The sequence below is a fragment of the Gouania willdenowi genome, chromosome 11 (assembly GCF_900634775.1).
Source record: "Gouania willdenowi chromosome 11, fGouWil2.1, whole genome shotgun sequence".
Taxonomy (NCBI): Eukaryota; Metazoa; Chordata; class Actinopteri; order Blenniiformes; family Gobiesocidae; genus Gouania; species Gouania willdenowi.
Genome location: NC_041054.1, coordinates 31,344,001 through 31,371,944, shown reverse-complemented (window position 1 = coordinate 31,371,944; position 27,944 = coordinate 31,344,001). Strand labels below are relative to the sequence as shown.

Here is a 27,944-nt window from a genome sequence, read left to right as displayed (position 1 = left end):
CCGATGTTGTGCGTGTGTGTTCTGCAGGTGAACCTGGACAGTAAAACCAGAGAACTGACCATCCAGCTGTTGCAGGCTCCATCTCACACCTCTTTATCACACGCACAGAAACGCATCTACTCCCTGCTGGACCTGGACTGTTACCCTCGCTTCCTGCAGTCCGACATGTATCAGTCCTTACTGCACGTGCCCAGTAGCTTCAAGTGACGCCTCCTCAGTATGGGACCCTACAGTTGAAGACCAGCAGGAATTAATCAATAATGCAGCTTTGAACGAACATGAACTCCAATCACAGCTCTGATCAATACGTTTCTGATGGTGCTGTTTCTGTTTAAGGTGGTGGTAACAAAATAAAAGTCAGCTTTCACACAAACGTGTTTATGGGAAATAATCAGTTTTTCAGCAGCTGGAGAAACTTCTAGTTCTAGGAGAACCAGAGTCTATCGACAGGTGCCCCATTAGCCTGTTAGCATTGCTACAGCTATGTTAGCTCAGGCTTTGGATGCTGTGTTCCATTAGCCTGTTAGCATTGCTATGGCTATGTCAGCTCAGGCTTAGGATGCTGTGTTTTCTTAGCCTGTTAGCTTAGGCTCAGGATACTGTGTTCCGTTAGCCGGTTAGCATCGCTTCGACTGTGTTAGCTCAGGATGCTGTGTCCCATTAGCCTGTTAGCATCGCTACAGCTATGTTAGCTCAGGCTTAGGATGCTGTGTCCCATTAGCCTGTTGGCATCGCTACGGCTATGTTAGCTCAGGATGCTGTGTTCCATTAGCCTGTTAGCAACGCTACAGCTATGTTAACTCAGGCTTTGGATGCTGTGTTACATTAGCCTGTTAGCATTGCTATGGCTATGTTAGCTCAGGCTTAGGATGCTGTGTTCTATTAGCCTGTTAGCATCGCTACAGCTATGTTAGCTTAGGCTCAGGATGCTGTGTTCCATTAGCCTGTTAGCATCGCTACGGCTATGTTAGCTCAGGATGCTGTGTCCCATTAGGCTGTTAGCATCGCTACGGCTATGTTTGCTCAGGCTTAGGATGCTGTGTTCTATTAGCCTGTTAGCATCGCTACAGCTATGTTAGCTCAGGCTCAGGATGCTGTGTTCCATTAGCCTGATGTAAGTGTACTGTTTGATAACATTCCTAAAACTGTGTTTGTGAAAGTTAAGCAAAAACTGTGTTATATAAATCACTGCCGATCGCGGTAAATGTTAGCATAAGCATATACATGGGTTTTCCCATAGACGTTAGCATGAAGCTAGCAGACTTTTTGAATTGTGGTATTTCTTATCCCCCGCCACAAAGTGTGGAGGAGGATAAAGGTTTGAGCTCAGTTAGAAACTATTTCAGATAGGATAACCTATTTCAGCGTGTGGCTTCAGGTTATCATTATCCTGATAGAGTTCGAAAATGTGAAGCTTGCAATTAATTTTTCTGGAGTTATTGCCCTTGTTCCATTTATTTTTGGCGGGGGATGTTGATGACTGTCTTCTTGTTTCTATTATTATGGCTGATCAATAACTCATAATGCTTTGTCCAATCAGAGCTGCAGTATTTTGTGGCGTGTGAACAAATCAAAGATTAAATCATGCTTTGATCAGAAGTCACATGATCAATGGATTCACAGTGATGTCTTTAACACATGTATTATCCTGAGCTTCTTTTAGTGTTGATTCTGACACTAATGTTAAAGTGTTGTTTTAAAGTGTTAAAGAATTCTGAGCTTTAACACTAAACACAACCTTTGCACCCAAATCTACTGCCAGAGAGTCAGTATAACCCTCAGCGTTACCCCTCAGAGTCAGTATAACCCTCAGCGTTACCCCTCAGAGTCAGTATAACCCTCAGCGTTACCCCTCAGAGTCAGTATAACCCTCAGCGTTGCCCCTCAGAATCGGTATAACCTTCAGCGTTGCCCCTCAGAGTCAGTATAACCCTCAGCGTTACCCCTCAGAGTCAGTATAACCCTCAGCGTTACCCCTCGGAGTCAGTATAACCCTCAGCGTTACCCCTCGGAGTCAGTATAACCCTCAGCGTTACCCCTCAGAGTCAGTATAACCCTCAGCGTTACCCCTCAGAGTCAGTATAACCCTCAGCGTTACCCCTCGGAGTCAGTATAACCCTCAGCTGTGGATATAAGAAAAGAGCATAAACAAAGTGTTTCACAGAGATCATTGAATCCTAACATCCAAGTTATTAACATATGAAATGTTTATTATTAATAAATGTTTATTGGTTGAATAACAGACATTGTTCCATCATACATAATAAATAGACAGGTTGTAGCCATCATGATTCAAGCAGTGAGTAAATCACCAAAGTCTGGATTTTGTAGATTGTTGTTTGTTCTTCACCCAGAGGGCTGTGATTGGTCCTCTAGCTGCACATGCTGCAGGGTCCCTGCATCTCCGTGGGCTGCTGCAGCCAATCACATTGCTCTCTGCATACAGTAGTGGGAGTCTGAGCGGCTTGGAGGTGCAGTTACTACAACAACAGAACAGCCATGTGAGTTCAAAAACAATGAGACACAACAGTCATCCGTGTAGAAAAGATCAAAAACACAAGGATATGTTCACTGCTCCTGTTTGAGACGCCTGCTAGGGCTGGGACCTGCAGGATACCCCGCAATACGACACGCAACGCACGGGTCACGATACCATCGCAAAAATCAAACCCTGCCCTCTACTAAAAAACGACTCAGCCATTCTTTGGCGGGCTAATCAATATTTAGCACTAGCAGATGGATTATTGGATCACATTAGGGAGGATGACTATCACTGTATTATTAGCTTTTATCCCATCCCTACAACAAGGGTCCCTAACCACTGGTCCGTGGACCATTTGATAAGTTTGTCTCAAGAATTCTATTTTGAAAAAACTGTCTTCTTGTTCATTTGACTGGACATATACTGTATAAATGTGCCACAAACGTACTACAGTTCTGAGAACATTTGAAGTGAGAAAGTGACCAAGTCGACGTCACACTTGTGAGTAGCATGCGCAACAAGCTTACGTGTGCGGGAGAGCGTGCTCGAGCCCCGTTTTCCTCGTGCACAGCTCTGTTTACAAGTTGGTGTGGACATCGGTCATACAAGCTTACCTTACAAAAGAAGATTTGCACTTTTCCCGCTACGTCAGACTTGCCACCGGTAAGTGAAAATCCATTTTCAAAGGACCCGATGCGCACCGGGCACGAGCACGTACAACGGCCTTTCGTAAACATGATTGACAATTAGGAGGACCAATAGTCTTGATGATCCACCCGGAAGCTAAACATCATCTACAATACCTTTAAGATGACATTTATAAAACGGCCTCAGTGGTGAAACGAGGCGTGCAGATACGGAGCGTATTTACTGTACATGAGCTGTAATAAAGTGTATACTCTAATCTAAATGGAATGGTTAATTGGTTAGAATGTGTTGAAGCTAACGTTATGTCTGATGTGTTGCTCACAGTAAAAACAGAAACACAAGCTGATCTGTGCTCACCTGTGGTCCTCAACACGTGGTCCATCCACCGCTGGTTTACAGTCTGAGAAAGAGTACATGTGAAGCAATTTAAAACATGACTAAACAAAGGTTTAAATGGTACTTCATTGGCTGCTGTCCTTAAACATTTATTATTTACCCTAAAAAGGACTCACTCTTGCTAAAGTAGAACTGATATTTTTCACGCTGTAGAGGGCGGGGCCTCCTCATAAGGACATTGGTCGTTCATACAAAAGGGAGGAGCAAATATATAAAAGCTTGCATGGCTGCACTTTATCTACATCGTTCCTCACTGTGCTCTATGTGTAGTCATCTAAGAAAAGTATTTACTCTCAATGAGGTTTAGGAACAGCTCTTTCACAGTGAAAGTGAAATAGAGGAGAATGTGTCTAAAACAGATGATCCTGATTTAGAGGCATTCTAGTCTGAAGTAGTAAATAAATATACAGTATGTATGAGAGGAAAGGGGGGTCACCCCCATCAATTAATACGGTTCACTGGGAGAGTCATGAATCTTCACCCCAAATTATAAAAGATTTGAATGAAAGATTTTCCAGATCCACTAACTCTAAAAGTGAAAGTTTGACCTAACGGTGGTGCTACAGTAAAGGTCAAAGGTCATATTCCCCCCAGAAAATGTAGCAAAACTGATGCTTTGTGGTGGCTTTTATTGCATTATATTAGTGTAATTGTGAATTATTCTTCTGTCTATTTTGTAGCATTTTTCTTAACATGATGTATGATGTATTTACAAGTTGAAATTGGGTATCCATGGTAATGATGACAAAGAATTGTCTGGTATTGGAACATATCGGCATGATTTACATCATTTATGTGTGGTTTGCTTGTAGTTGGTTTTGGTAATATATTTAGTTATAGCAAAGCACATTAATATTCATAATATATCTTACATTTGTGATTTTGGTAAATCAGTACCCTGGACGCAGGACTTTTAATTCATGATTCATAATGATATTGATCATGAATGTTTTAAAAAATACATATTCAATTCCATAGAGAAGAATTAAAAAATCCTTCAAAATCTACTTTTTCACAACTCTTTTCTTTGTTGAATCGAGGGGTGGGCGATATGGGAAAAATATCATATCACAATTTTTTCTTTATAAAATCACAATCACATCAGGGGGACCGGGGGCCGCCCCCCTGTGGAGGGTGCTATGTTGTGGCCTGTGCTGGCCCTGGTGTGGGCGCTGGCCTCTCTCCTGCTCGGCCGCCACCTGCTTTGGCGGGGCGGGCCGCTCTGGGCCGGCGAGCGTCACCTCCTGGACTGCTGGGGGATGTGGCTGGTGCCTGGCTCCGCCTGGGGGGGGATCCCGCCATGCTCCATATGGCCGGCATGGTTGGGGGGGGGGGGGGGGGGGGGTGTCTCCGGTTGTGCTGCTTGGTGCGCCATGCGGACGGGCCGGGCTCCTACCAGACAGGCCTCCTACACTTCACGTCACTCACTCTCAGCTGGTCTGGCTCACTCACTTGTTGCACCACACTCACATACCCAACCCTTGGGGGGCTGGATGGTGGGGCTGGGGGTGGAAGGGGCCGCCCCCTGTGCTACTAAGTAGTGGCGCGGGGGCGGCACCCCCACCTCTGGCTGCCCGACTAATCCCTCCACTTTTAATTACACCCCAACACACCACCCCCCGGAGGGTGGGACTACCACTTCCACCCTCCAGAGCTATTGCACCACATACACATATATACACATAGGCTGGATGGGGAGCACCGCTCCCCTCCATCCACCCTTTTTTAATACACTTCATATATTCACTAAACACATACATTCACTCAGGGGATAGCGAAGTGCCTCTCCATTGGGGAATGGAGAGGCACCATAACAGGGTGGTGAGTAGCTTCACAGATGTGGGGCTGTTGGGTGGGGGCCCGGCCCCTCTGTTGATGGCTGGACCACCGTGTGGGGATCGGGAGGGTGTAGTGGGGCGTGGCGGGGCGGTAGGTCTCTGGGGGGCGTGAAGGGGTGTTGCTGGGGGCTCTCTTTGCAGGGTCTCTCCGGGCGGTGGGGCGTGGGGGTGCCCCTTCCTTACGGGTGTAGCTTGGTGCTTGTCTCGTCTCCTGGTTGCCTTGGGGGCGCACCTCGCGGCGCGTGGGTCCGGGGCGGCGTGGGGGGTGGGCGCGCTGGGGGGTGCTGGTGTCTACACCGGGGTTGGAGCGGGGTTGCTTGGCGCTCCGGATTGGTGCTCTTTGCTGGGGGGCGGCTCTAGCTGATCCGGTGGTTGAGGTCGGTGTCGGCCGCTTGGTAGGTCTGTCCTGCTATCTGCGGGCTGGCGGGTGGGTGGGTTCTGCGCCTTTGGCTGGGGGCTGCTGCTCCACATCGGCTGTCTAGTGCTCATCGCGCAGGAAAGAAGATCTGGCACGCTCGGCGGTGCTCGGTCGGTGTGCGCCTGGGGGCCGGCGGGGCAACTTGCAGCATCCCCTTGTTGCATCTGCCCTGTTTAAGCGCTTAATAATACTTCAGTGTCTGTAACGCTGACATGCTGACTAGCAAGTGGTGTGATTTGGCAGAAAAAAAACCTTTGGATGTTCTGTGTATAGACCACAGACATATGACACAGACACGGCACCGCAAGGGTTAAAATGTGACGGTTCTACGATCTCATGTTTTAATCCTTAACAATCTAATATCATCCGATCACACACCCCTAGTGGAATCTTTCTTAAAGATAATGTTTATTGTGAATGTTAACATTTATTATATTATTGGGCAAATTTTTTAGAGAGAATGATTGTTTTCCTTCAATTCACCTCTCATGTTGTTCTCCCATTTCTCATCTAAATAAGGGGCGCCGCCCTTGTGGCAAACCGCAGTTCTACTGCTCCTGTGCTCCCATGCTATAGTGTTATGTCTGACTTTTACATTTATTCATGTAATAATACAGATATTATTTCAGTGCTAAAGGGATAAGGAATCATTTATGAACATGTTTAAGAGTAGAAGGCAGCCACAAAGAGAGGAGTAGGCCATTCCGCCCACCAACTACACTTCTGGACATCCCTGATAAGAATATTTGAAAGTCATTTTTACTTGAAAGTATGATGGCTGAGGAAGATATTTGTACCTGTAGTGTGTGTGAGCAGCAGACCCACAGCTCTCCTGTCCATGTGACGACTGTACAGAGAGCAGCGAGCAGCTAAACCCTGTTGGCTAGAGTGAAAAACAACAACAACCCAAAACCAAAGCATGAGGGAGAAAAACTCAATAAAATGGTTAACAGGAAAACCAAATGAAAAACTGAACAAAACTTAAATGACACAAATTTAAAATTAAAAAATAAGGTGCAGCCCTCAACCAGGTTGAATATGAGCAAGTGAGTCGTGTGTTTTCAGATACTGAGTTTATTGAAATTCATAAAGCATGGATCTACTACATTCGACTTAAAGGAACATTCTTCCATGACTTTTAAAGTCCTATCATATCCATTCAGTGAAAAGCTAGTGCAGGTGGAGCTAATGTAAGGGCTGGTCAAGGGAAGCCCAGGGGAGATCTATTAAGAGAACTATCACATTATTATTAACAACCATGAGGAAAGGAAAACAAGGAAACAGATGAAGAGAATCATAAAAGATGAAGAGAGATGAAGACAAAAGGAGGAGAAGAGGAAGGAGAGAAAAGGCAGCGTTTAGAAAGTAGTGAAACACTGAGATCAGCTACAACAACATCTACACAGGCACCGTTTACACCACAACATTTTCAAGTGAAAACGCTAAAGTTTTGTCTGACCGTTTCCACAGCAACACCGTTTTGGTGCTTGAAAACAGAACTTTTAAAAAGTGGCACCAGAGTGGAAGTTTTTTGAAAGGCTTCCCCCTCCGTCTCCACGGTAACAGGGAACACTGGCATGTTCAGTGATAGGCTGCAGAACCTCAGATTGAGGAACACTGTTGGTGTGAATTTAGCTGTTGATTTATTTTATCAGTGGAGACGTATTTCATTCTGACCAATCACAGAGCTGCTCTCATACTGAGAACTAAAGATATTTACCTTAATTTATATCTTTTTAACACAAACTCTCGTTGGACTCTGCACAGTGAATGAACAATCAGTTTAAGGAAAGTTTAAGGCCAGTTCAAAGACAGTTTAAATACAGTTTAAGGAAAGTTCAAAGACAGTTTAAGGACAAATTTAAGGGCAATTTTTGGACAACTAAAATCAATTTAAGGGCAGTTTAAGGACAGTATATGAACAATTTAAGGGCAATTTTAGGACAGTTTGAGGACAATTTAAGCACAGTTTAAATACAGTTTAAGGACCGTTTAAGAACAGTTCACAGATAGTTTAAAAGCAATTTAAAGACAGTTTATGAAAAACTCGAGGGCAATTTATGGAAAGTTTAAAGACAATTTAGGCACAGGTTAAATACAGTTCTAGGACAGTTTTAGGGCAATTTAAAAACAGTTTAAACGCAATTCAAGGACAGTTTGAAGACAATTTAAGGACAATTTAATGACGGTTAATGTGTTTTACAAAATCATTATTTTCATGAGACAGTTCACGTATATGTTCATTGTTTTATTGCTTCGTCACATGATACAGATTGTATATTTTGTAAAATACATGAACCGCTTGGCCACTACATCAGCTGTCAGCTGTCTATGCTCAGCTCCACATAGCGTTTACCTAAATATAAACAAGGAGAATCACTCTCCATGACTATTTATAAATGACTAACAACCTTTTTCTGTAAAGGCAAATGTCAGCATTCTGCCTTTACAGTGAAGAAAAATGACTTTGTTTCAGTCATATCCTCTCTTCTGATTGGTCAGACCAATCACACACACGGGGGAGCGGGGAGGGGAGGGGCCATTTCTACGAGCATGAATTAGTTTTGTTACAAATGTCTCACAAAATGCGTTGCAAAATTCAAGCAGCTCAGATTCACACAAGAAAAGTAGTTTGTGTAGCGGTAGATTAGAGAAGTTATAACCGGTGAGTAATTAAAAAACGTAAATAAATGTTAGATTACAAGTTTGCAGCTGTAATTTTATGTGTAAATATCAGTGTGTACATTTTTTCTCATCATTTTTGACAATAAATTTGTTTCACGTGTGAGGATTTTTTATACACAAGCTCACATCATATTCTACAAGCTCTCACATTTTGCAACATATCTACCTTCATATGTTTACAACATGGTTTTAATGTTTCCTGGTCTCATGTAAACAGAGATCATTTAGAAAATGTTGCCATGTGAATGTGGAACTTTTTGGAGACGTGGTGTAAACAGAGCCTCAGTAACATTTGCTTCACTGCTAGCTGCTAACAGAAGTGTGAGCTAATCCGCTACGTCAGTGTTAAACACTAAAACCGTGTGGACCTTTCTGGGTCTGGTTAACGTGATTGATCGTAGACATAAACAATATGACTTTTCTTTGAATCACACTGTGATAATGTATGTGGCCTTTCTTCATAGAAGTGATTTCTTGTATTTCTTATGATTTCAAATCCCCCCTTAGGATGGAGCAGGAAGTGGGGGGGCGGGGCTCTTACCTGGTGCGTCTCACCCTGCAGGTGTCCATCAGAGGGCTTTGGCTCCTGGGGCCCCGTGGAGAAGAAGACGGAGACTCCTGGGGAGACAGGCCTCTGGAGGAGTCTGAGTGGGGGCACTTAGATGATATGGAGCGATGGGGGGAACGAGGAAGCTCAAACGGCCACGGGAGAGACCTCCGTTCCTGATGAAACTCTGAACAGAAACACATAGCAGTCATTAATTACTGTAATATTAGGACATCCCAGGAAAAAAAACATAGATGTTCATCTTCAAATATGTCTGTAACTCCATCACATAGAAAGGTAAATATGGTATAGTAATAAGCTCCACCTACTCTCTCAGAATATAGAAAAAGATCTGCTATACATCCTATCTGGTGGACATGTCAGCTCCTACAATAATAAATAAATAAAAACTGGTGATGGAAACACCTGACTAAAAAAAACACTCAAATATCACTAAAAAGTTTTGACGCTTTCATGAGGAGGAATTTCAGACGTTTCCATATTTGTGTGAAAAAGATTTGCACACTTGGATGAATGCAAGTAAAAAAAGAATTTCCAAGCTTTCGGTCAGAGGACGTTAATCAGGGTAACCAGACGTTAATCAGGGTAACCAGACGTTAATCAGGGCACCCAGACGTTAATCAGGGCACCCAGACGTTAATCAGGGTAACCAGACGTTAATCAGGGTAACCAGACGTTAATCAGGGCACCCAGACGTTAATCAGGGTAACCAGACGTTAATCAGGGTAACCAGACGTTAATCAGGGTAACCAGACGTTAATCAGGGCACCCAGACGTTAATCAGGGTAACCAGACGTTAATCAGGGTAACCAGACGTTAATCAGGGTAACCAGACGTTAATCAGGGTAACCAGACGTTACTCAGGGTAACCAGACGTTAATCAGGGTAACCAGACGTTAATCAGGGCACCCAGACGTTAATCAGGGTAACCAGACGTTAATCAGGGCACCCAGACGTTAATCAGGGTAACCAGACGTTAATCAGGGCACCCAAACGTTAATCAGGGTAACCAGACGTTAATCGGGGTAACCAGACGTTAATCAGGGTAACCAGACGTTACTCAGGGCAACCAGACGTTAATCAGGGTAACCAGACGTTACTCAGGGCAACCAGACGTTAATCAGGGTAACCAGAGGTTTTGAGATTCAAATGTGTTGCACACCATGGAAACACTTTTTCTGCATTTACACGTCACAGAACATGACGTACCTGGTCACATGACCACTTCTCCCTGAGTAAACATCACGTGGTACGTGTGGACCCAGACATTTCTTATCATTAGACTTAATAATGATTGATTAGTGATCATTAGACTTAATAATGATTGATTAGTGATCATTAAACTTAATAATGATTGAAATGATTGATTAGTGATCATTAAACTTAATAATGATTGATTAGTGATCATTAAACTTAATAATGATTGATTAGTGATCATTAAACTTAATAATGATTTATTAGTGATCATTAGACTTAATAATGATTGATTAGTGATCATTAGACCTAATAATGATTGATTAGTGATCATTAGACCTAATAATGATTGATTAGTGATCATTAGACTTAATAATGATTGATTAGTGATCATTAGACCTAATAATGATTGATTAGTGATCATTAGACCTAATAATGATTGATTAGTGATCATTAAACTTAATAATGATTGATTAGTGATCATTAAACTTAATAATGATTGATTAGTGATCATTAGACGTGAAACAACAAAGGAAAGCAGAGTGTTCTAAGGAGGTTTGGAGCGTCCATCTTCCTGCAGAGAAGTCTCACGGGATGACTTACCAAGCTCCGCCCCCAAAACAACCTTCAATGGAAACACCTTCAAACACACATTACACTTTGTGGAAACTTTACAAATATCACTTTTATTTTGTGAAAATCTGTAATGGAAACATTTCCTCGTCTGAAGAAGAAACAGTAAGAATGAAGTAAAAACTCTTCTATGATCCGTCTACAGGATTCTACATCCCACAATGCAATGCACCAAACTTTACCAACAATGTGATAAGAGTGGAGATCAGAACTAACGTTCGAGCGGTGATTTCAACCTTTTAATTACTTTCTAAATGCTGGTTTGTTAGAACTCACCTTCTCTCTCCATTGATGAGTAAGGCTTGATCTCTCCGTCCGCTTTTTTTGTGGGAACTTTTCTCACAGGCGCCGCTGTAGAGAACAGAAAAATTAGAGAATAGAAACACTAGAGAATAGAAACATTAAATAATAGAAACGTTAGAGAATAGAAACATTGAAGAATAAATATTCTAAAACAAAAGATCAGACATGACGAGGCTAAAATATTAGCAGCAACAACGTGACACAAACATTGTTGTATCAAACATTGGGCGTGCTGTTGTTTGCTCCGCCCCCTCCCATGCTGCATAAGGGCGTGGCTCGGCAGGTGTGCAGGTTTTGACAATTAGGGAGTATATGAGTGTTTGGCTCTCAGCAGCAATGAGGATCAGCATGAGAACAGCAGGACCAGACACTGCATGTTTGAGGACTTTGAGTCACTCACCGCTGCTATGAGCCATGCGCTCTATTCACCGTCGTAAATCTTTACTACAATGTTGCATTCAAGGACACTCTGTACTTCTCAAATGGGACCTAGCATGTACTGCCTTTGTTGGGGATTAGAATAAGTTAGAATAATGACAACATTGGAAACCAGAATACAAATAGAACAGTTAATGTTAATGCTAGGTTCATGCTAATGCTATTGCTAAGCAAATGCGAGGTGAATGCTAATGCTAGACTAATACTAATGCTAGGTTATTGTTATTGCTAGGCTAATGTTAGGTTAATGCTAAGGCTAAGTTAAAGCTAATGCTAGGCTAATGCTTATGCTAGGTTCATTTTATTGCGATATTAATGTTAAGGCTATTGCTAGGTTATTGCTATTTATGATTAACTAATTATTAATGTTAATGATGGATTATGCTAATGCCAATGATAAGCTAATACAGTGCGACGCAGGCCAGCATCTGCATCCCCACTTTCATTTTCTTCAGGAAAAGCAAATATTCTAGTTATTAATATTATATGTTATTCACAAACAGGATAGGTAAAATTCACTGTAGGGTTACATTGTACTGTATATGACATTACATTATTATGTTTTTAAGTGAGCAGAAGTAGGGGGTACATGGCTTCAGGTTAAATGTCTGAAGGAGTACAGGACTGTGAAAAGTTTGGGAACCACTAGATTAGATTAAAATATTTGGATATAATTTAAGTGCTTATGTTACGGCAATTATTATATTCATCATCATATCATCAAATGTGTGTTCATGTGTACAATTTGTCATGTTTTAATACATGATGACTGCATTACTCTTTGCACCTTTGAACAGCTGAGTCATGTTAGATTAAACAGTACAGATCGTATTGTATCCACAGTGCAACTCACAGTCTGCTGAAGGCCAAACTCAAACGCACACACACTATGAAGGACAGATAACAGTGGCGCCCAATCTTCCTCATAATGTACACATCGTCATCATCCTCCAACGTCTCCACTGTTGGGAGCATCTAACTCCCTCCTTTTCTTTCTTTCAGGGTTGGGACTTTTTCTCATATCTGTATAAAGCTTAAAACTGTGAAAACTGTAGGGCAGTCATGTATATCCTGAGCCAGACACAAGACCTTTTGAACCATCCTGCTTAGTACCTGGCCGCCTTTACTCCTTACAGGATGGGACACTTCTTCTTTTGTACTCTTTTTCATTTAGTTTATAATAAATCCTTTTTTTTTTATAAAATCATCAATGCTTCTCCTGGACTCCATCATTCAACCAGAGCAATAAATCATGTCTCCAAATGAGGTCAACCGCAAATTTGCCGTGACACTTAAAAATAGAAAAGTTTAGTTTAAAATTGTACAAAATATTATATATTAGGTTAAAACAATTTGGTTAAAATGTGACCAATGATTTAATTTAACAAGTTATGATGAACTACGGCAGGGCCCGCGGAACGTCTCCACGCCGAAGAGCACGTACCACGTTCCAGAGAATTCAGTGAATTGACTCGGTCCACCGAGTGAAACAAATGAAATTGTGCGACGTAAAATGGTAATCTATGTTGAACTGCCTTTGAAATTTAGAAATTACTGGAAAAGGGGGTGGGCCCGAAGGTCTCAGAGAGGCTCTTGACATCCGCTCATAGAATATCCATGTGAAATTACAGCCCGATTCAATGAGCATTAACAGAGGAGTAGTCATTTGAAAAATGGGGCCCCCTGGCCCCCATGTGACATGTACGGGGTAATGGGCCCCATTCATATATTGGTATGTGTCAATGATTCGGTACCACCAACCCTCGTTATATTTGACCCCCAAATAAATAAGAAATCAACTTTAGTTTTTCTTTCTTTTGGGGCCCCAAATCAACGCTCCGAGCGTCGATGCATACATATCCGTTGATTATACCTACCATATTTCAGCCCGATCCGTTTGGAATGTTTGGAGTAATTGTGTAATTTTGCATATTTTTCTCTCATTTCGTGTTTAGTTATTTCTCTGTATTTTTGATGTGGTTGTGTGTATTTCTCTGTTATTTTGTGTTTTCATTGTCATTTTGTGTGAGGGCAAGTCCTCTGAAGCAGGATCAGTATATCCTGGATCAGTATATCCTGGATCAGTATATCCTGGATCAGTATATCCTGATATGTCTGCGTTAGCTTCATCTAACCAAACATTCCCTGTATTATGAAGCAGGATATAAACCCGTTCACTAACCCAGGTGATTTCAGCCAGGCTGAAATCTCCGCCCCCTGAGTTAGCAGTGTCAGACCAATCACAATCACAGAGAAACTGTGGAGAGAAACTTACATCACTATTGAGGAATAATTCTTTTAAAATATGAAGAATTAAAATCCATAATTCAGACCAAAAACAACACTGTTGCTGCAGTAAAAACAGGAAAGAATGAATACAGGAATTAATGAGTGTTAATTAGTGAGATGAATCAATATTAATTGTTGGATAATAAGCAGTTTGACTTGATTAGACATGTTTCTATTTACGTATCCGCCTCATTCTGGGTGGAGTCTGTGTCTCTGATGCTGCGTTCATACAGATCAGCCAACATCACACGGTGGAGTATATTTATATTTCAGACCAGGTTAGGTGTTCAGCCTAAGTTACCATGGTGATTTAGCCCTGTAAGAAGTTATCCAGCGTCATAGTACAGCACACACCGATTAAATCCTGGAAATTAGCACGATAAGAGGAAATCTAGCTTCAGAGGACAGGACCCTTGTTTATGTGTTTTTGATGTCATTTTGTATATTTTCCAGATATTTTTTTGTATGTTTGTAGGAGTAAATTTGTGTACCTGTTTTGTGTATTTTTGTGTGTTACCTTTGGGAGGTGCACAAAATGATTAACATTAAACAATGTTAATCTAAAAGTTAGATTTAACGAATGAAGAAGTTACAGTGATTTACTTTTAGCACAATGCGATTCATTCTAATGGAAAACCTAACATTTTGGTAGTGTTCAGAGTGATTTATTAGATTGATTATATATATCTACTAAAACACCTGTGTGTGATTTTTCTGTTGGTCAAGGTGAGCTCTTTATATACCTTTTATTTTTGGATAGTCCTATGACTTAAGGAAAGAATGAAGTGAGTGAATAAGTCAAAAAGACTAATTCATTATTACATTTTTAGTTATTTATTGGTTTCTCCTTTACAAGGCAAAGCTGCTCCTCATTTAGAATACCAACCAACACCAAAATGAACAGTAAGAAATGAATAAACTCACCTGATTTGTTAAGGAAGAAGTCCTCAAACACCACAAAGTTATTGACCTGCACAATAAGAAAAAACACATTAAAATCAATGCTCATTCTTTAGTGATGAGTCCAAACAAACCTCACATTAGGCTGGTACGAATAATTAAAGCATCTGGTATGACCAGCCAACATAGGAACTACTGATACAAACATGTTTTAAATGAAGCCAATGGGCCTCTCACTGTGCTGCTCTAAACGAGGCCCACAGCGTTGGAAATGAAAGAACTGGAGCACAAACCTGAGGAACAGTCTGTGTGAGACTGAAGTGTTTAGACAGGAATGAGAGCAGTTTAGGAGAGGGTCGATCGTACGCCATCAGCACCGGATCCATGTGTTTGTGCTGCAGCAGAGACACACACATCATCACATGTTAGCACAATACACATTGGCCACCATACTACCATAATGCAGGGGTTCTCAACCTTGGGGTCAGGACCCCATTGGGCAGATGCCTTCAAAAAACCAAGAATATTTTCTAAACAATTTCCATTTCTGACACTTCTACATCACATTTTAATGACTTTTCTGCACATTTATTTCATGTTCCAGACATGTTCATCACTTATAAACCCTTTCTATCACTTTTACACCTAATGTCACATATGTTTACCTATTATTGTCACTTTTAACCTCTTTTCACCATATTTCATGATTATTTTTGCCAATTTAACCGCATTCACCATTTGTCATGTCCATTATTTACCAGTTTAAACTAATTGTTCCAATATTGATGGTTTGAACCCTCTTTACCACTTATGTTCATTTTATCCACTCTAATTTGCAACTTCTAACCAATTTCTGTGGTTTTTAAAATCCCATTTCACCACCTTTTCCACCATTTTTTAATTACTTTGAACCCATTTTACAGTCCTTGTGTAGAACACTTGTGTTAAATATAAATCATTGTGCAAATCAGGGGTCTCAACCTTGGGGTCAGGACCAGATGATTTCAATAAACTTAAGAATATTTTCTGAGCAATTTGAGCTCATTTTTGCTTATTTTTACCCTTATTTCACCCATTACAATCAACTTTAATCTCTTTTCAGCTTATTCTTGCAAATCTAACCACATTCACCATTTGTCATCTCCATTATTTGCCGGTTTAAACTAATTGTTTCAATATTGACACTTTGAACCCATTTAACCACTGTTTTGAATCAATTTTATTAGTGATTAAAACCAGGATTTCCATCTTTAAGATGACTATAATAATAATAATAAACGTTCCTGGATAACAGTGGATATTATTCAGATGAATAAATAAATGTGGTTATCACAGATTCATAGAACAATGGACCATCATTTTACTGACTTTATGGATGGACCCCAAATCTCTCCCCTTTATTCCCCCTTATAGATGGTCCTGTCTCCACATGACTGTTCTTCAATGTTCATGTCTGTGTTCAACCACCTTCAGCTACAGTGGGGGTCCCTGCTCTCTGGACCTTTATTTTGGAGGGTCCCCGCTCTCTGAGACCTTTATTTTGGGGGTTGCGGCTGAAAAGTTTGAGAACCTATATACAGTATATATATTTTTTTTTTTTTATTTAACCTTTATTTAACCAGGAAAAAAAAAATCCCGTTGAGATTAAAAACCTCTTTTTCAAGGGAGTCCTGGCCAAGAGGCAGCAAAGTTACAACACTGAACAGAAATACATTTACATTACATTAAAATGACAGGATAACATAAGAATCAAATAAAACAATTACAGACAACTGAGGCAGTCTCAAATTCTCTCAGTTTCTCATGTATACAGTATACTGTATACATGATAAGAAGTTAAACTACTAAATACTGAATATCAAACTGTTAGAGCGAAATCAGGGCTTTGTTGATTCCCTTTAACAAGGTAAAGGCAGACACAGGAGAACATCACCTGTAACATGAACTCAAACAGTTCCAGGCCGTAGCCGCTGCGCTGTAAACTCTCTGCTATGTAGAAATCCAGAACACAGAGCGGTTCGGCCTCCACGTGCACGCCGTGCCGATCCTGGAAAGAAACATGCTCAGACTGATGGTCCAGCTGTTGAAAAACAGCTGTTTTAAAAACACAAGAAGGTGGAAATGATCAACTCACAAGTAGAAATAACTTCTTGTAGCCGACCTTCAGGAATCCCAAGATCACAGGCCGTCTGCACCAAGGACAAAAGCAGTGGAAACATTATTGATTCACAGCTTTTGTAGCTAACCAAAGGTAAGACGCAGAGTGTAGTTAGTCACAGTCAGAATGAGTTAACTCAGTAATGAGTGGGAGTGTTGGGGGTGTACCTGCGATCTTCGTCATCCTTTAAAAGAAACAGCTGGTGTTTCTGGGACTGCAGCTTGGACATACTGGTTATAGGCGCCGTCAGCTTTTGAGCCTAAAAAGAAACAAACAACTTTAACTCAGAAATGTCATGTGGACACACCAAGGTCACACCACGAAGCAAATATTTATATTTACAATGATAAACCTGGTGGTATTACATCCTGTAGATGCAGTACAGGGACGTATTTACTCTGTCTCCTGTATGTTTTCCTATGTTTCCCTATTAGGGATGGGCGATATGGGAAAAATATCATATCATTATTTTTTCTTCGTGATATCACGATCACGATTTTATCACAATTTTTTTCATTAAAATCATTTAGACTATTTTAAAGTTATTTACCAATAAAACAAACGAAATCACCTACTTAAAATCATCGCCCTAAATAGAAAAAAAGAATAAAAGATCATTTAGGACATTTAAGAATGTGTAAACAGCCCCGTTAGCTGCAGCAGCAGCAGATCTCTGCTGAGGAGAGACAGAGAGTTAGTTAGAGAAGAGAAACACATGCAGTGTTTCCTCAAACAGCTCAGTGTTTAACACTCACAACTGATAGAGTTTAACAGACAGACAGACATCTGCACTGAGCCTCTGACAGACAGTCGCTAACATGGAGGGGGGGCGGGGCGTACTACTGCCCCGTTTAAGCGCTTAATAATCTGTAATGCCTGTAATGCTGACATGTTGACTAGCAAATGGTGTGATTTGGCAGAGAAAAACAACATTATGCTGCGTTTACACCAAACGCGTTTTTTGCGGCACACGCGAACAGAATACATGCAAAGTCAATGGTTTAGATGCGGTGGGAGGCGAATTATTTCGCACGTGGAAAGCGATGGTTGCTGCAAGCGCGCTCCCGATTTTTTGAGTTGAAAATATTGAACTCCAGAGGCTGTTTCGCGTGACGCGCAGGCGCGAAAGCCAATCAGAGTCCTTGTTGGCAATGACGTCAGGCAGGCAACACGGAAACCAGTATTTTCACCCGTTCAACCATTGAGGAGAAGCTAATGGTAGCGGTGTGTGACCACCGGGAGCTGTATGACACGGCCTGTTATTTTAACCAGGACCAGGAAGGATTTGGCGTGGAGGAGAATCAGCGAGGAGGTGGAGCAGCAGGTAAATGTTCTCTCTGTAGTTTTCATCTTTGAAAGTCGGCAGTGAGTGAGGATAGCATTAGCTAATGATAGCATTAGCCGCTAACACCAGCTTTTTTCACTGATGGTTTATGAGAGGAAAAAAAAGTCAGGAGAAGCGTAGTGGGTCAGCTGCAGGAACATCTAAACTGTGGAAATACCCTGTGGTCATGACCTTCATCGACCCCTTTGTTTCACCGCGAGAGACAAGCAGCAACATGGGGCAGAGGGTTGAGGAAGACGGACCACAGAGTATGGTCAACCATCAGAGACTGGAGGTTTGTTTATCAGTGCAGACATATAGAAATATATACCAGGTTAATATTCAGGCCTTTATGCATCACAGGGCTTCTTCTAGTGGGGGATCTAAATCTAGTATAGTGATTTAAAATCTATAGTAATGTGTTTCATATATTGTGTTTGCTGTCACTCAGAGGTAAACAATCAGATGAGTGATGGAGAAGGACAGGGAGGGGGAACAGATAGTGCTCAGGGAGCAGGAGAAGATGGTGATGATGGTGATGGTGCTACAGCAGCATCTCCTGCAGAAACAAGTGCAGCCAAACCATCTGATATGAACATGACAGAAGTTGTTTTGCATTCTGTTATAAATAAAATGTATCTATAAATGTTTGGTATATCAGTGATGACAATGTTGATCATTACCTCATTTAATGTTTAATTAAAATATATCTATGATCCTATTTAAGTAACAGTGACTTGATTAGCTATTAATATATATATATATATATATATATATATATATATATATATATAATGTGTTTGTTTATTTTTAAGGAAAAAGAACAAAGAAGAGGCCCAGCCAAGTCTCTCCAAGAGAGGTGGAGCAGCTTATCCTACAGACCTTCAGGAGACCTCCTCCTCACCACCAGCTCTGACTGAGGATGAGATGTTTTTCAGAGACCTGCTTCCTATCCTGCAAAAAGTGCCACCAGAATTTAGGGAACGTTAAATTTCAAAGTTATAAACTTCTTGATTATCATCCGGTAACACTAAATTTGGAAAATTTTAATGAGGTTTTTGATTGGGCTGGATGGGCTGGGGTGGGCGGGACTCTTTGCATGGCAGGAACCACATTGTGAATAGTTGTTTATACTAGTTTGTTTATTATGTAAGTATTATAATATTGAAGTAAATAGTTTGTTTAAAATTGAGGTATTATGTTAATGTACATGGTGTTCTTTCAGAATTGTTGATTAAAAACACATTTTAAAGTGTACTTTTGCTTTCTTTTTAATTTCTATCAATGCATCTTAACAGCTATGTGTACACCACATCAAGGTTATATATTTTGTTCATACAAGAATATATAGTTTCCTCATATTGATTCTCTGTGAGACCTTTAATGCCTTAAATTACTTTCAGAGGTGAGGTTTCTTGGATTATTTCTTTCTGGTTAAAAATGAAGCTGACAGACGTTTCTCTCCCCATTCTTCCATATTTATTATACACATGTTAATACAATAGGAAGTTTGCTCTATAGAGGTATGTGGTTGACTCTTTAAATAGTCGTTTTGGGTGTGCTGGTGCAATATGTCTAGCCATGGAACGGCTCCTGCAGAGAAGTACGATGTGAAGACCTCTCGTCCATAGCTGTTAGCTGTGGTCCTGAAGGAGTCACCTGTGGTCAGATACCTGCAGTGAACAACATAGAAAAACTCAGATCATTGATAATCAGATATATATAATGTGGGTGTGTCTACGTGTGCATAAAAGGTGGAGAGATTAGAGAGAGAACAGGCCTTATCTCCCAGAATGTGTTGCCAGATGACAATAATTAACAGTAGTAAATAATAATGATTTATTAATAAGAGTTAAAAACAATAAATATTAATGAAACAAGCCTCATCTGCCAGAATAGGTCTCCAGAGGACAAAAAATAACAATAGTAAATAATTAATTATAATGATTAACCTTTATTTTAATTGTAATATATTTATGATAAAGACGATAATAAAGCAGGCCTTATCTCCAGAAAACAATAATTTTAATAATTCTGCTTTTAAATTCCCTTGGGATTAATAAAGTATCTATCTATCTTTATTGTGTATTTGAGAGATGTGTCTGATGAATCATGGCATCTTCGGTTGCTTATGAAACTTACCGGAGACAGACAGACAGTCGTTCGGCTGCAGAGAGGGAGCTCCGGTAGTTGGTATCCTGCCGGGACATCCGTGGGCCAATCCAACCCAGCAGGTCATCGAATCGGGCGCTGGTCATCCACAGGTAGCGCTGGAAGCAGTCATCATCCAGGCGTAGCTCCTGAAGCAGGCAGTGAAGCTCACCCAGTTGGATGTGGCGCTGGTTAACCTGGTGAAGCCAGGAAAGGTGATGTTTCTTCCCCTTCTGAGGGTAAGGAGCAGTGATGGCTCCATAGTTGATGGTGGAAACAAACAGCCTGGTCGTCACCTTTTGGGAGTCTGGTGGGCGGAGCTTCGCTTCAGACATGTGAATATGAAGCAAATAGGGAAAAAATTTTTGATCCTGCGAATCCTGCGGAAGGTTTCGCACGACAGACGTGAACGGTCCCGCAGAAAAAGCGTTTGGTGTAAACGCAGCCTTAGATGTTCTGTGTATGGGCCACAGACATATGACGCAGATATGGCACCGCAAGGGTTCAAATGTGAACTACAGACGGTTCTACGATCTCCGTGATTTGGGAGATCATCGTCATGTTGTCAGATCGCACACCCTTATTCCCTATGTTTCCGTATGTTATCCTATGATAGCATAAGTTTCCCTATGTTTCCGTATATTTCCCTATGTTAGCGTATGTTTCCCTGTTAGCGTATGTTTCCGTATGTTTCCCTATGTTTCCGTATTTTTCCCTATGTTAGCGTATGTTTCCCTGTTTCCGTATGTTAGCGTATGTTTCCCTATGTTTCCGAATGTTTCCGTATGTTTCCCTATGTTTCCATATGTTTCCGTATGTATCCGTATGTTTCCGTATGTTTCCCTATGTTTCCGTATGTTTCCCTATGTTAGCGTATGTTTCCCTATGTTTCCGTAGTTTTCCCTATGTTAGCATATGTTTCCGTATGTTTACCTATGTTTCCCGATGTTAGCGTATGTTTCCCTGTTAGCGTATGTTTCCCTGTTAGCGTATGTTTCCGTATGTTTCCGTATTTTTCCCTATGTTAGCGTATGTTTCCCTGTTTCCGTATGTTAGCGTATGTTTCCCTATGTTTCCGTATGTTTCCCTATGTTTCCCTATGTTAGCATGTTTCCCTATGTTAGCGTATGTTTCCCTATGTTTCCGTAGTTTTCCCTATGTTAGCATATGTTTCCCTATGTTTCCGTATGTTTACCTACATTAGCGTATGTTTCCGTATATTTCCCTGTTTCCCTATGTTAGCGTATGTTTCCCTGTTAGCGTATGTTTCCGTATGTTTCCCTATGTTAGCGTATGTTTCCCTATGTTTCCGTATGTATCCGTATGTTTCCCTATGTTTCCGTATGTTTCCCTATGTTAGCATGTTTCCCTATGTTAGCGTATGTTTCCCTATGTTTCCGTAGTTTTCCCTATGTTAGCGTATGTTTCCCTGTTAGCGTATATTTCCCTATGTTTCCGTATATTTCCCTGTTTCCGTATATTTCCGTTTATTCCCGTATGTTTCCAGGGTTACACTCACCCGTTGTCGCTGCTTTGAATAAAAAAGGAATCACATTGGCTCTCATTTATAAATCGTTGGTTCGTTCAGATCTGAGCGTGCGTTCCATCATATTCAACAAACTTAAGTATTTATCAATAGTGACGTCATCATACTAGGGTTGGGGTGAATTACATTTTTCAGTTACAATTACATGTTCAATTACTAAAGTTCAATTACAGTTAATCACAATTATTGAGCCTGAAATAAATAACCTAATGAAAGTTAACCTTCCTCTTGTGTTAGCTTTCTGTTAGCATCTCTAATGCTAACGGGTCCTAAATCAGCTGTAAAATACACTAAAAATTAATATCTATCATCTAATTTATTTCCTATGTATTGATTACCTTGTTAGGCTTCCTAATCAATGAAAATATAGGTTTTATTATTAATAGTGTGGGAGTCTGAGCCTTTTTTTGTGTCTGTATACCTCAAGATTTTATTTTTTTAAATGGTAAAATGTTGGAAATTAAATATATTTTAATAACTGTTAACTACATAATGTGCAGAACTTTTCATAGAACTGTAACATGGTTCTCCAGGTTAGCATTAAATTATAATTGACAATGTTTATAGAATTTTTATGGCAATTACAATTACAAAGTCAACTATCTTAAGTCAATTACAATTTAATTACGATCATGACAGCAATATATATTTTTAATTACAATTACGTCATAATTTTAATTAATTATCAATTATGCAATTACAATTATAATTGACCCCAACCCTGGATCATATGCTATGATCAGATCTAACATCAGGTCTGATCTGAGGTTTATTCCATAAAGCAGGTTATGTTCTTCTCTGAGTATGTTACCATGGTAACATTGTCCGTGAACTAAACCTGGTCACTGGCAGGTTTTATCAAAGAAACCCTGGGTTTCTACCTGGCTCCGCCCACCTGAACACTTTAATGAACCTTAACACTTTTCTCTGAAACACATTAGTAACATTACACACCACAGACGTGTTCACATCATTACTAATGTTGATTTATGTTTTTTTTTTTTTTGTGATAACGGTAATTTTCTTTCTAACATTGTAGATGTAGATCATTAAGTGAAACACACTGAGAGGTTGATCTACATTAAAACATCTACTGACGTCTGTAGTAAAGTTCACTGAATACAAACCTGTAGATAATATAAAGGAGGAGATGATCATTTAAATTAATACACTTTTAAGGCTCGATTGTTGTTTTATATTGTTATACAGTTAAATCTGTAGATCATACATCTATGAAGGTATGATGTCACAGTGAATGGTGACGCTGCTCTTGAAAGCGATGGGTCGTGGGTTTGCGTCCCGCTTCAGTGTTTTTTTATGACATTTTTACGACGTTGAGATGATTCTGGCGACAATATTACATTAAAAATCAATATAAATGATTAGATATGAAGCAGCATTTACTGACAAGACTGAGGTCATTGTACTGGGCCCGCGACACCTTAGAGAAACCTATGCTAGCCTAACTGCCCTAGATGGCATTACTCTGGCACAAAGCACAACTGTTAGAAACCTTGGGGTTCTATTTGATCAGGATTTATCCTTCAACTCTCACATAAAACAAACTTCAAGAACTGCCTTCTTTCATCTCCGTAACATTGCTAAAATCAGATCTATCCTGTCTCAGGGCGACGCCGAAAAACTAGTCCATGCTTTTGTTACCTCTAGACTGGATTATTGTAATTCTCTTTTAGCAGGCTGCCCGAGCAAGTCGCTTAAGACACTTCAGCTGGTTCAAAATGCTGCAGCACGTGTACTGACTAAAACTAGGAGAAGAGATCACATTACTCCTGTATTAGCCTCTCTGCACTGGCTTCCCATAAAATATAGAATAGAATTCAAGATTCTTCTTCTCACTTATAAAGCCCTAAATGGACAGGCACCAGTCTATCTCAAGGAGCTTGTAGTGCCATACAATCCCCCCAGAACACTACGCTCTCAAAATGCTGGACTACTCGTTGTTCCATTCATCTCTAAAAGTAGTATAGGAGGAAGAGCTTTCAGTTATCAGGCCCCACTTCTCTGGAACCATCTACCAACCACGGTTCGGGGGGCAGACACCCTCTCTACCTTTAAGGTTAGGCTCAAAACATTCCTCTTTGATAAAGCTTTTAGTTAGGAACCAGCTCATAGCTCATAATTAAGATGCAATAGGCATAGACTGCCGGGGGGGGGGGGTCTGGCATGCTCGGTTGGAGAGAGGTTGGAGAGGGCGTTAAGAGAGAGGTCATTTAGGTTAGAGAGGGACCGGAGAGGGTCCCATTCCTCTTTCAAACACTCCCTCTATGTCTGCTTCTTCCCTTGTGTGTTTGCTCCTGTTCTCCTTCTGGCTTTTGTCTTGCAGGTCCGTGGGATCCTCAGTGTGGAGTTACAGAGACTCAGCGGCTCTGTCTCCACCCTTTTCTCTGCACACACCCAACACAGCATAACGTGGATGGCTGTTCATCATAGGAATGGGATCCACACAAGGTTCCTGCTGCTTAACAGAAGGTTTTCCTTGCCGCCATGATGAATTCATGTTGGGTGTGGGATACATATGTATGTGTATATACGTATATATGCATATGTGTGTATCCATAAAATGAAGAGTCCGTCCTTAAGACTGCTCTACTGTAAAGTGCCTTGAGATACCATTGGTTATGATTTGGCGCTATACAAATAAAGATTGATTGATTGATTGATTGACTGTCTTAATATCCAGTGTAACAGGAGGACTCTCTATGCAGACATCCTATGCTGCTGACACGTCTCCTCAAACACATTTTATTATTATTATTCACCGCTCGTCACGTCACTGAAGCAATAAAGTGATGAAGTGACCAAAAAGTGTGACTAATTATGGGTGATTTAAGCCACTATAATCACTGAAGACTGAACACACCTTTAGAACAGAATCATATTCATCAAACAACGGCTTAATTCACCCATTACGGTGAATAAATCACTATTTTCCGTTTGGTTGTCATGGTTTGAGTATTCTTTGATCCATTGATGATGGCTTTTTATCGCACGCGTGCACGTCAGTAACCCAAGGTTTACAAACTCAGGGTTGATTAACCCACTTCATACCAGCTTTAATGGAATCAGATACCCGGAGTTTCCCATCGCGGGGTATGTTGACCCAGAGTTTATGGATAGACTCAGAGTTTGTTAAACCTCCTTTATGGAATACACCTCTGATGTAGATAATCTGATAATATTTATATTTATTTTTTTTACTTGTCTGCACATGCTGTCAAAGGTCAACACTACAAGAAGTGCAATCATTATGAGACAGCAATGCATGTTTTGTTATTACAATGAAATAAATTGATTTATTTTATTGCTTAATTGTGACCATCACCAGCCCTCCCTAAGGAAGGGTAAGAAACATTTTATTATAGGGAGGATATAAAAAGGGAGAGCAGTGTTACACCTAGGTGGAGGGGGAGGGGAAAGGGAGCAGGGAGGAGAGACTCAAGGTAGGAAATAGAAAGGGTGGGGAAGAATAGATTATTTTACAGTGAGGGTGAGATGTGAAGTTGTAGAACATATTGTGCTTATTATGTTGTGTAATCAAGCCAGTATGGTAACAAGTGTGAAGCTTAGCTATAATGGTGGTGGCTGTGGACAGGGGGACTGAGTGAGTGGTAGTACCTAAAGCAGGTATTTGGGATTAACGTGTCTAAAGTTAAGCCCAGTATGAGTTTTATCCCACATCCCAAGGCGTGCCAGTGCATCGTAGACCAGTATATGTGCAAAAACCGCTACCGCAAACCCAGGAACTGCCCAGGGTCCGCATATGCAGCCAGGCTAACAGAAAGAGCGGAGGCCAGGGGGCCAGGGAGCCCCAGGCCACCCCCCCACAGCGAGCATCCCCCCAGACGCCCCAAGATCCCGGGCCGAGAGGCAGCCACTGCCCCCACACACACATCCGAGGAAGCCCCAAGCAGCCGAGCACCCAGCGCACCCCGCCACCAACCCCAACCCCAAGCCCCCCCGCCAGCATCCCACCCACACCCAAGCACCCAACCCCCCGAGAGGAGGGCCCAGAAAGCCCCAGGTAAATAAGAGTCAAAGCCAGCAGGATGGACCCTGGTCAGATATAATAATAAACAGCGCTTTAAGAAAAGAAGAAAATGGAAAATACGTCGACTAAAAACAGCTTTAATATGTTACACTGGTTGATTATGATTTGTATTAAATCAAATCATATTATATAATATATTATATACCCCGAAGAACAACAGGAGAAGCTTTTTTATTCCGCATTTATGACTTCAAACAGTCTTTAGAAAGGTTATGTTTTGCGTCCAGGGTTGGGGGTCAATTACATTTTTCAATTATAATTCTGTCTTCAGTTATTATTTTTGCCCTGAAAGTCTATAACAATTACATTCTCAATTACAAAAGTTCAACTACAATTAATCCCACTTACTGATCCTTTAATAAATAATCCTTCCTCTTGTGTTAGCATTCTGTTAGCATCTCTAATGCTAACAGGTCAGTTTGACCCATGTCTTAAATCAGCTGTAAAATACACTAATAAATATTATCTATCATCTCATTAGTTTCTCATCTATTGATGACCTTGTTAGGCTTCATAATCAATGAATATATTGTTATTAATATTTTTGGTGTGGGCATTACTATACCCATAGATTAATATTAACTATTTATGTGTGAGACATAAAACTGTAACATGGTTCCCTAGGTTTGCGTTTAATTAAATTGCAAATGACAGTTTTGAATAGATTTTCCGTGACAATTACAATGACAAAGTGAATTATCTGAACTACACTATAATTTTAATTATGTCATATTAATTTAAATGAATGATCAATTATAATTGAGCCCAGCCCTGGTTGCGTACCTACTAAGGTGGTCAGTCTCAGAATAAATAGAAGTAAAAAGAAACAACAAACCTTTGCTGAGGCTTTTCCAAGTTCATTGACAACTTCAGCAATTTGATCCTGATGATCTGACCTGAAAATACAGGTGAAAAGAAATCATACATTCATTTAAAATGGATATTTAGGAATAATACTTTATCAAAAACCATCATTATTGAGCAGAACAATTAATCATTTACTACCACTAATTACATACAAAATCTTTACAAACCAGTAAACTATTTATTCTCTAAACCAGTGGTTCTCAATCTGTTCAGGTTGCGACCCTCCAAAATAAAGGTCCCAGAGAGCGGAGACCCTCCAAAATAAAGGTCCCAGAGAGTGGGGACCACCACTGTAGATGAAGGTGGTTGAACATTGAAGAACAGTCATGAGGAGACAGGACCATCTATAAGGGGAATAAAGGGGAGAGCCCAGTACCTGTCAAAGTGTCCTTGGGCAAGACACTGAACCTTCAGTTGCTCCCAGTGTTTGACCAACGCCTTGTCTGGTATGATATGTAAAGCACTTTAGGACTACTTTCATCTATTTAAATGAGATGTTTTTGTTTTGTTTTGTGCCACAGTAGGAAAATGTGGTTTGTTGCAGCAGAAATAATAGTACAATAAAAACAGCATTTCACACATTGGGAATACATTTAAAAAATAGTAAAATAATAATTATAACATGATACTATAACACAATATAAAGACACGTGAAAGGGGTGTTAATAAAGTGTACAAACCTCCCTGATCCAAATCTCTGCTCAATGACAGACACTCTGTCGGTAAACAGCTGGTTGACATCAAAGGAAAACTCCATGTCTGTCCCTCACACACACACCAAATACACACTAAACACACACACAGCTTCTCTACTTTAGCCGATGTAGCTTAGTTAGCTTAGTGAGCTAGCGCTGACAAGCTTAGCCACGCCCCGAAAGAACCCGCGTCGTTAGCATACAATCTACTGTTAGAACCCGACTGATACAACGCGTCCACATGACAACATCACAGTCTAAACATGATGATCTATGATGATCTATGATGATCTATGATGCTACTGCTCACGGTACCGCCATTGTGTTGCTTCGGTGAGTGGG

General features: G+C 40.7%; 2 protein-coding genes across 5 annotated transcripts in view; one reads left to right on the top strand and one right to left on the bottom strand.

Annotated features, from left to right (window-relative positions):
- Window positions 1-3,090, top strand: part of LOC114471929 (regulator of G-protein signaling 8) — a 44,694-nt gene extending 41,604 nt beyond the window's left edge. For both annotated transcript variants that reach the window (XM_028460925.1, XM_028460926.1), the window contains exon 6: window positions 28-3,090. In XM_028460925.1, coding sequence (XP_028316726.1) covers window positions 28-207 — 180 coding nt within the window. In that variant the 3' untranslated portion in view covers window positions 208-3,090. The remainder of the gene's footprint in view (window positions 1-27) is intronic.
- On the bottom strand, window positions 122-27,944 carry atat1 (alpha tubulin acetyltransferase 1). 3 transcript variants are annotated; one of them, XM_028460921.1, is made up of 13 exons: window positions 27,588-27,944; window positions 26,876-26,936; window positions 17,118-17,209; window positions 16,927-16,981; window positions 16,726-16,839; window positions 15,086-15,187; window positions 14,817-14,862; window positions 11,139-11,213; window positions 9,009-9,201; window positions 6,580-6,665; window positions 3,488-3,530; window positions 2,313-2,480; window positions 122-227 (listed from the first exon to the last, which is right to left on the bottom strand). In XM_028460921.1, the coding sequence occupies exons 1-13, from the start codon at window positions 27,662-27,664 to the stop codon at window positions 215-217; spliced, it is 1,125 nt and encodes a 374-aa protein (XP_028316722.1). In that variant the 5' UTR covers window positions 27,665-27,944; the 3' UTR covers window positions 122-214. The 3 variants fall into 3 exon arrangements, with proteins under 3 accessions (XP_028316722.1, XP_028316723.1, XP_028316725.1); XM_028460922.1 differs by lacking the exon at window positions 27,588-27,944 and adding an exon at window positions 27,284-27,581; XM_028460924.1 differs by lacking the exons at window positions 122-227; window positions 2,313-2,480; window positions 3,488-3,530; window positions 6,580-6,665 and adding an exon at window positions 6,787-7,017.

Bases quoted from the DNA above. Each gene is read 5' to 3' on its own strand.
- atat1 (XM_028460921.1), bottom strand. From the start codon at position 27,664: ATGGAGTTTTCCTTTGATGTCAACCAGCTGTTTACCGACAGAGTGTCT. The intron at 26,937-27,587 runs GTTTGTACACTT...CTGTATTTTCAG, and splicing joins CAGAGATTTGGATCAGGGAG to GTCAGATCATCAGGATCAAA. The intron at 15,188-16,725 runs GTGATGTTCTCC...TCTCTGCTGCAG, and splicing joins TGTTTGAGTTCATGTTACAG to CACAAACACATGGATCCGGT.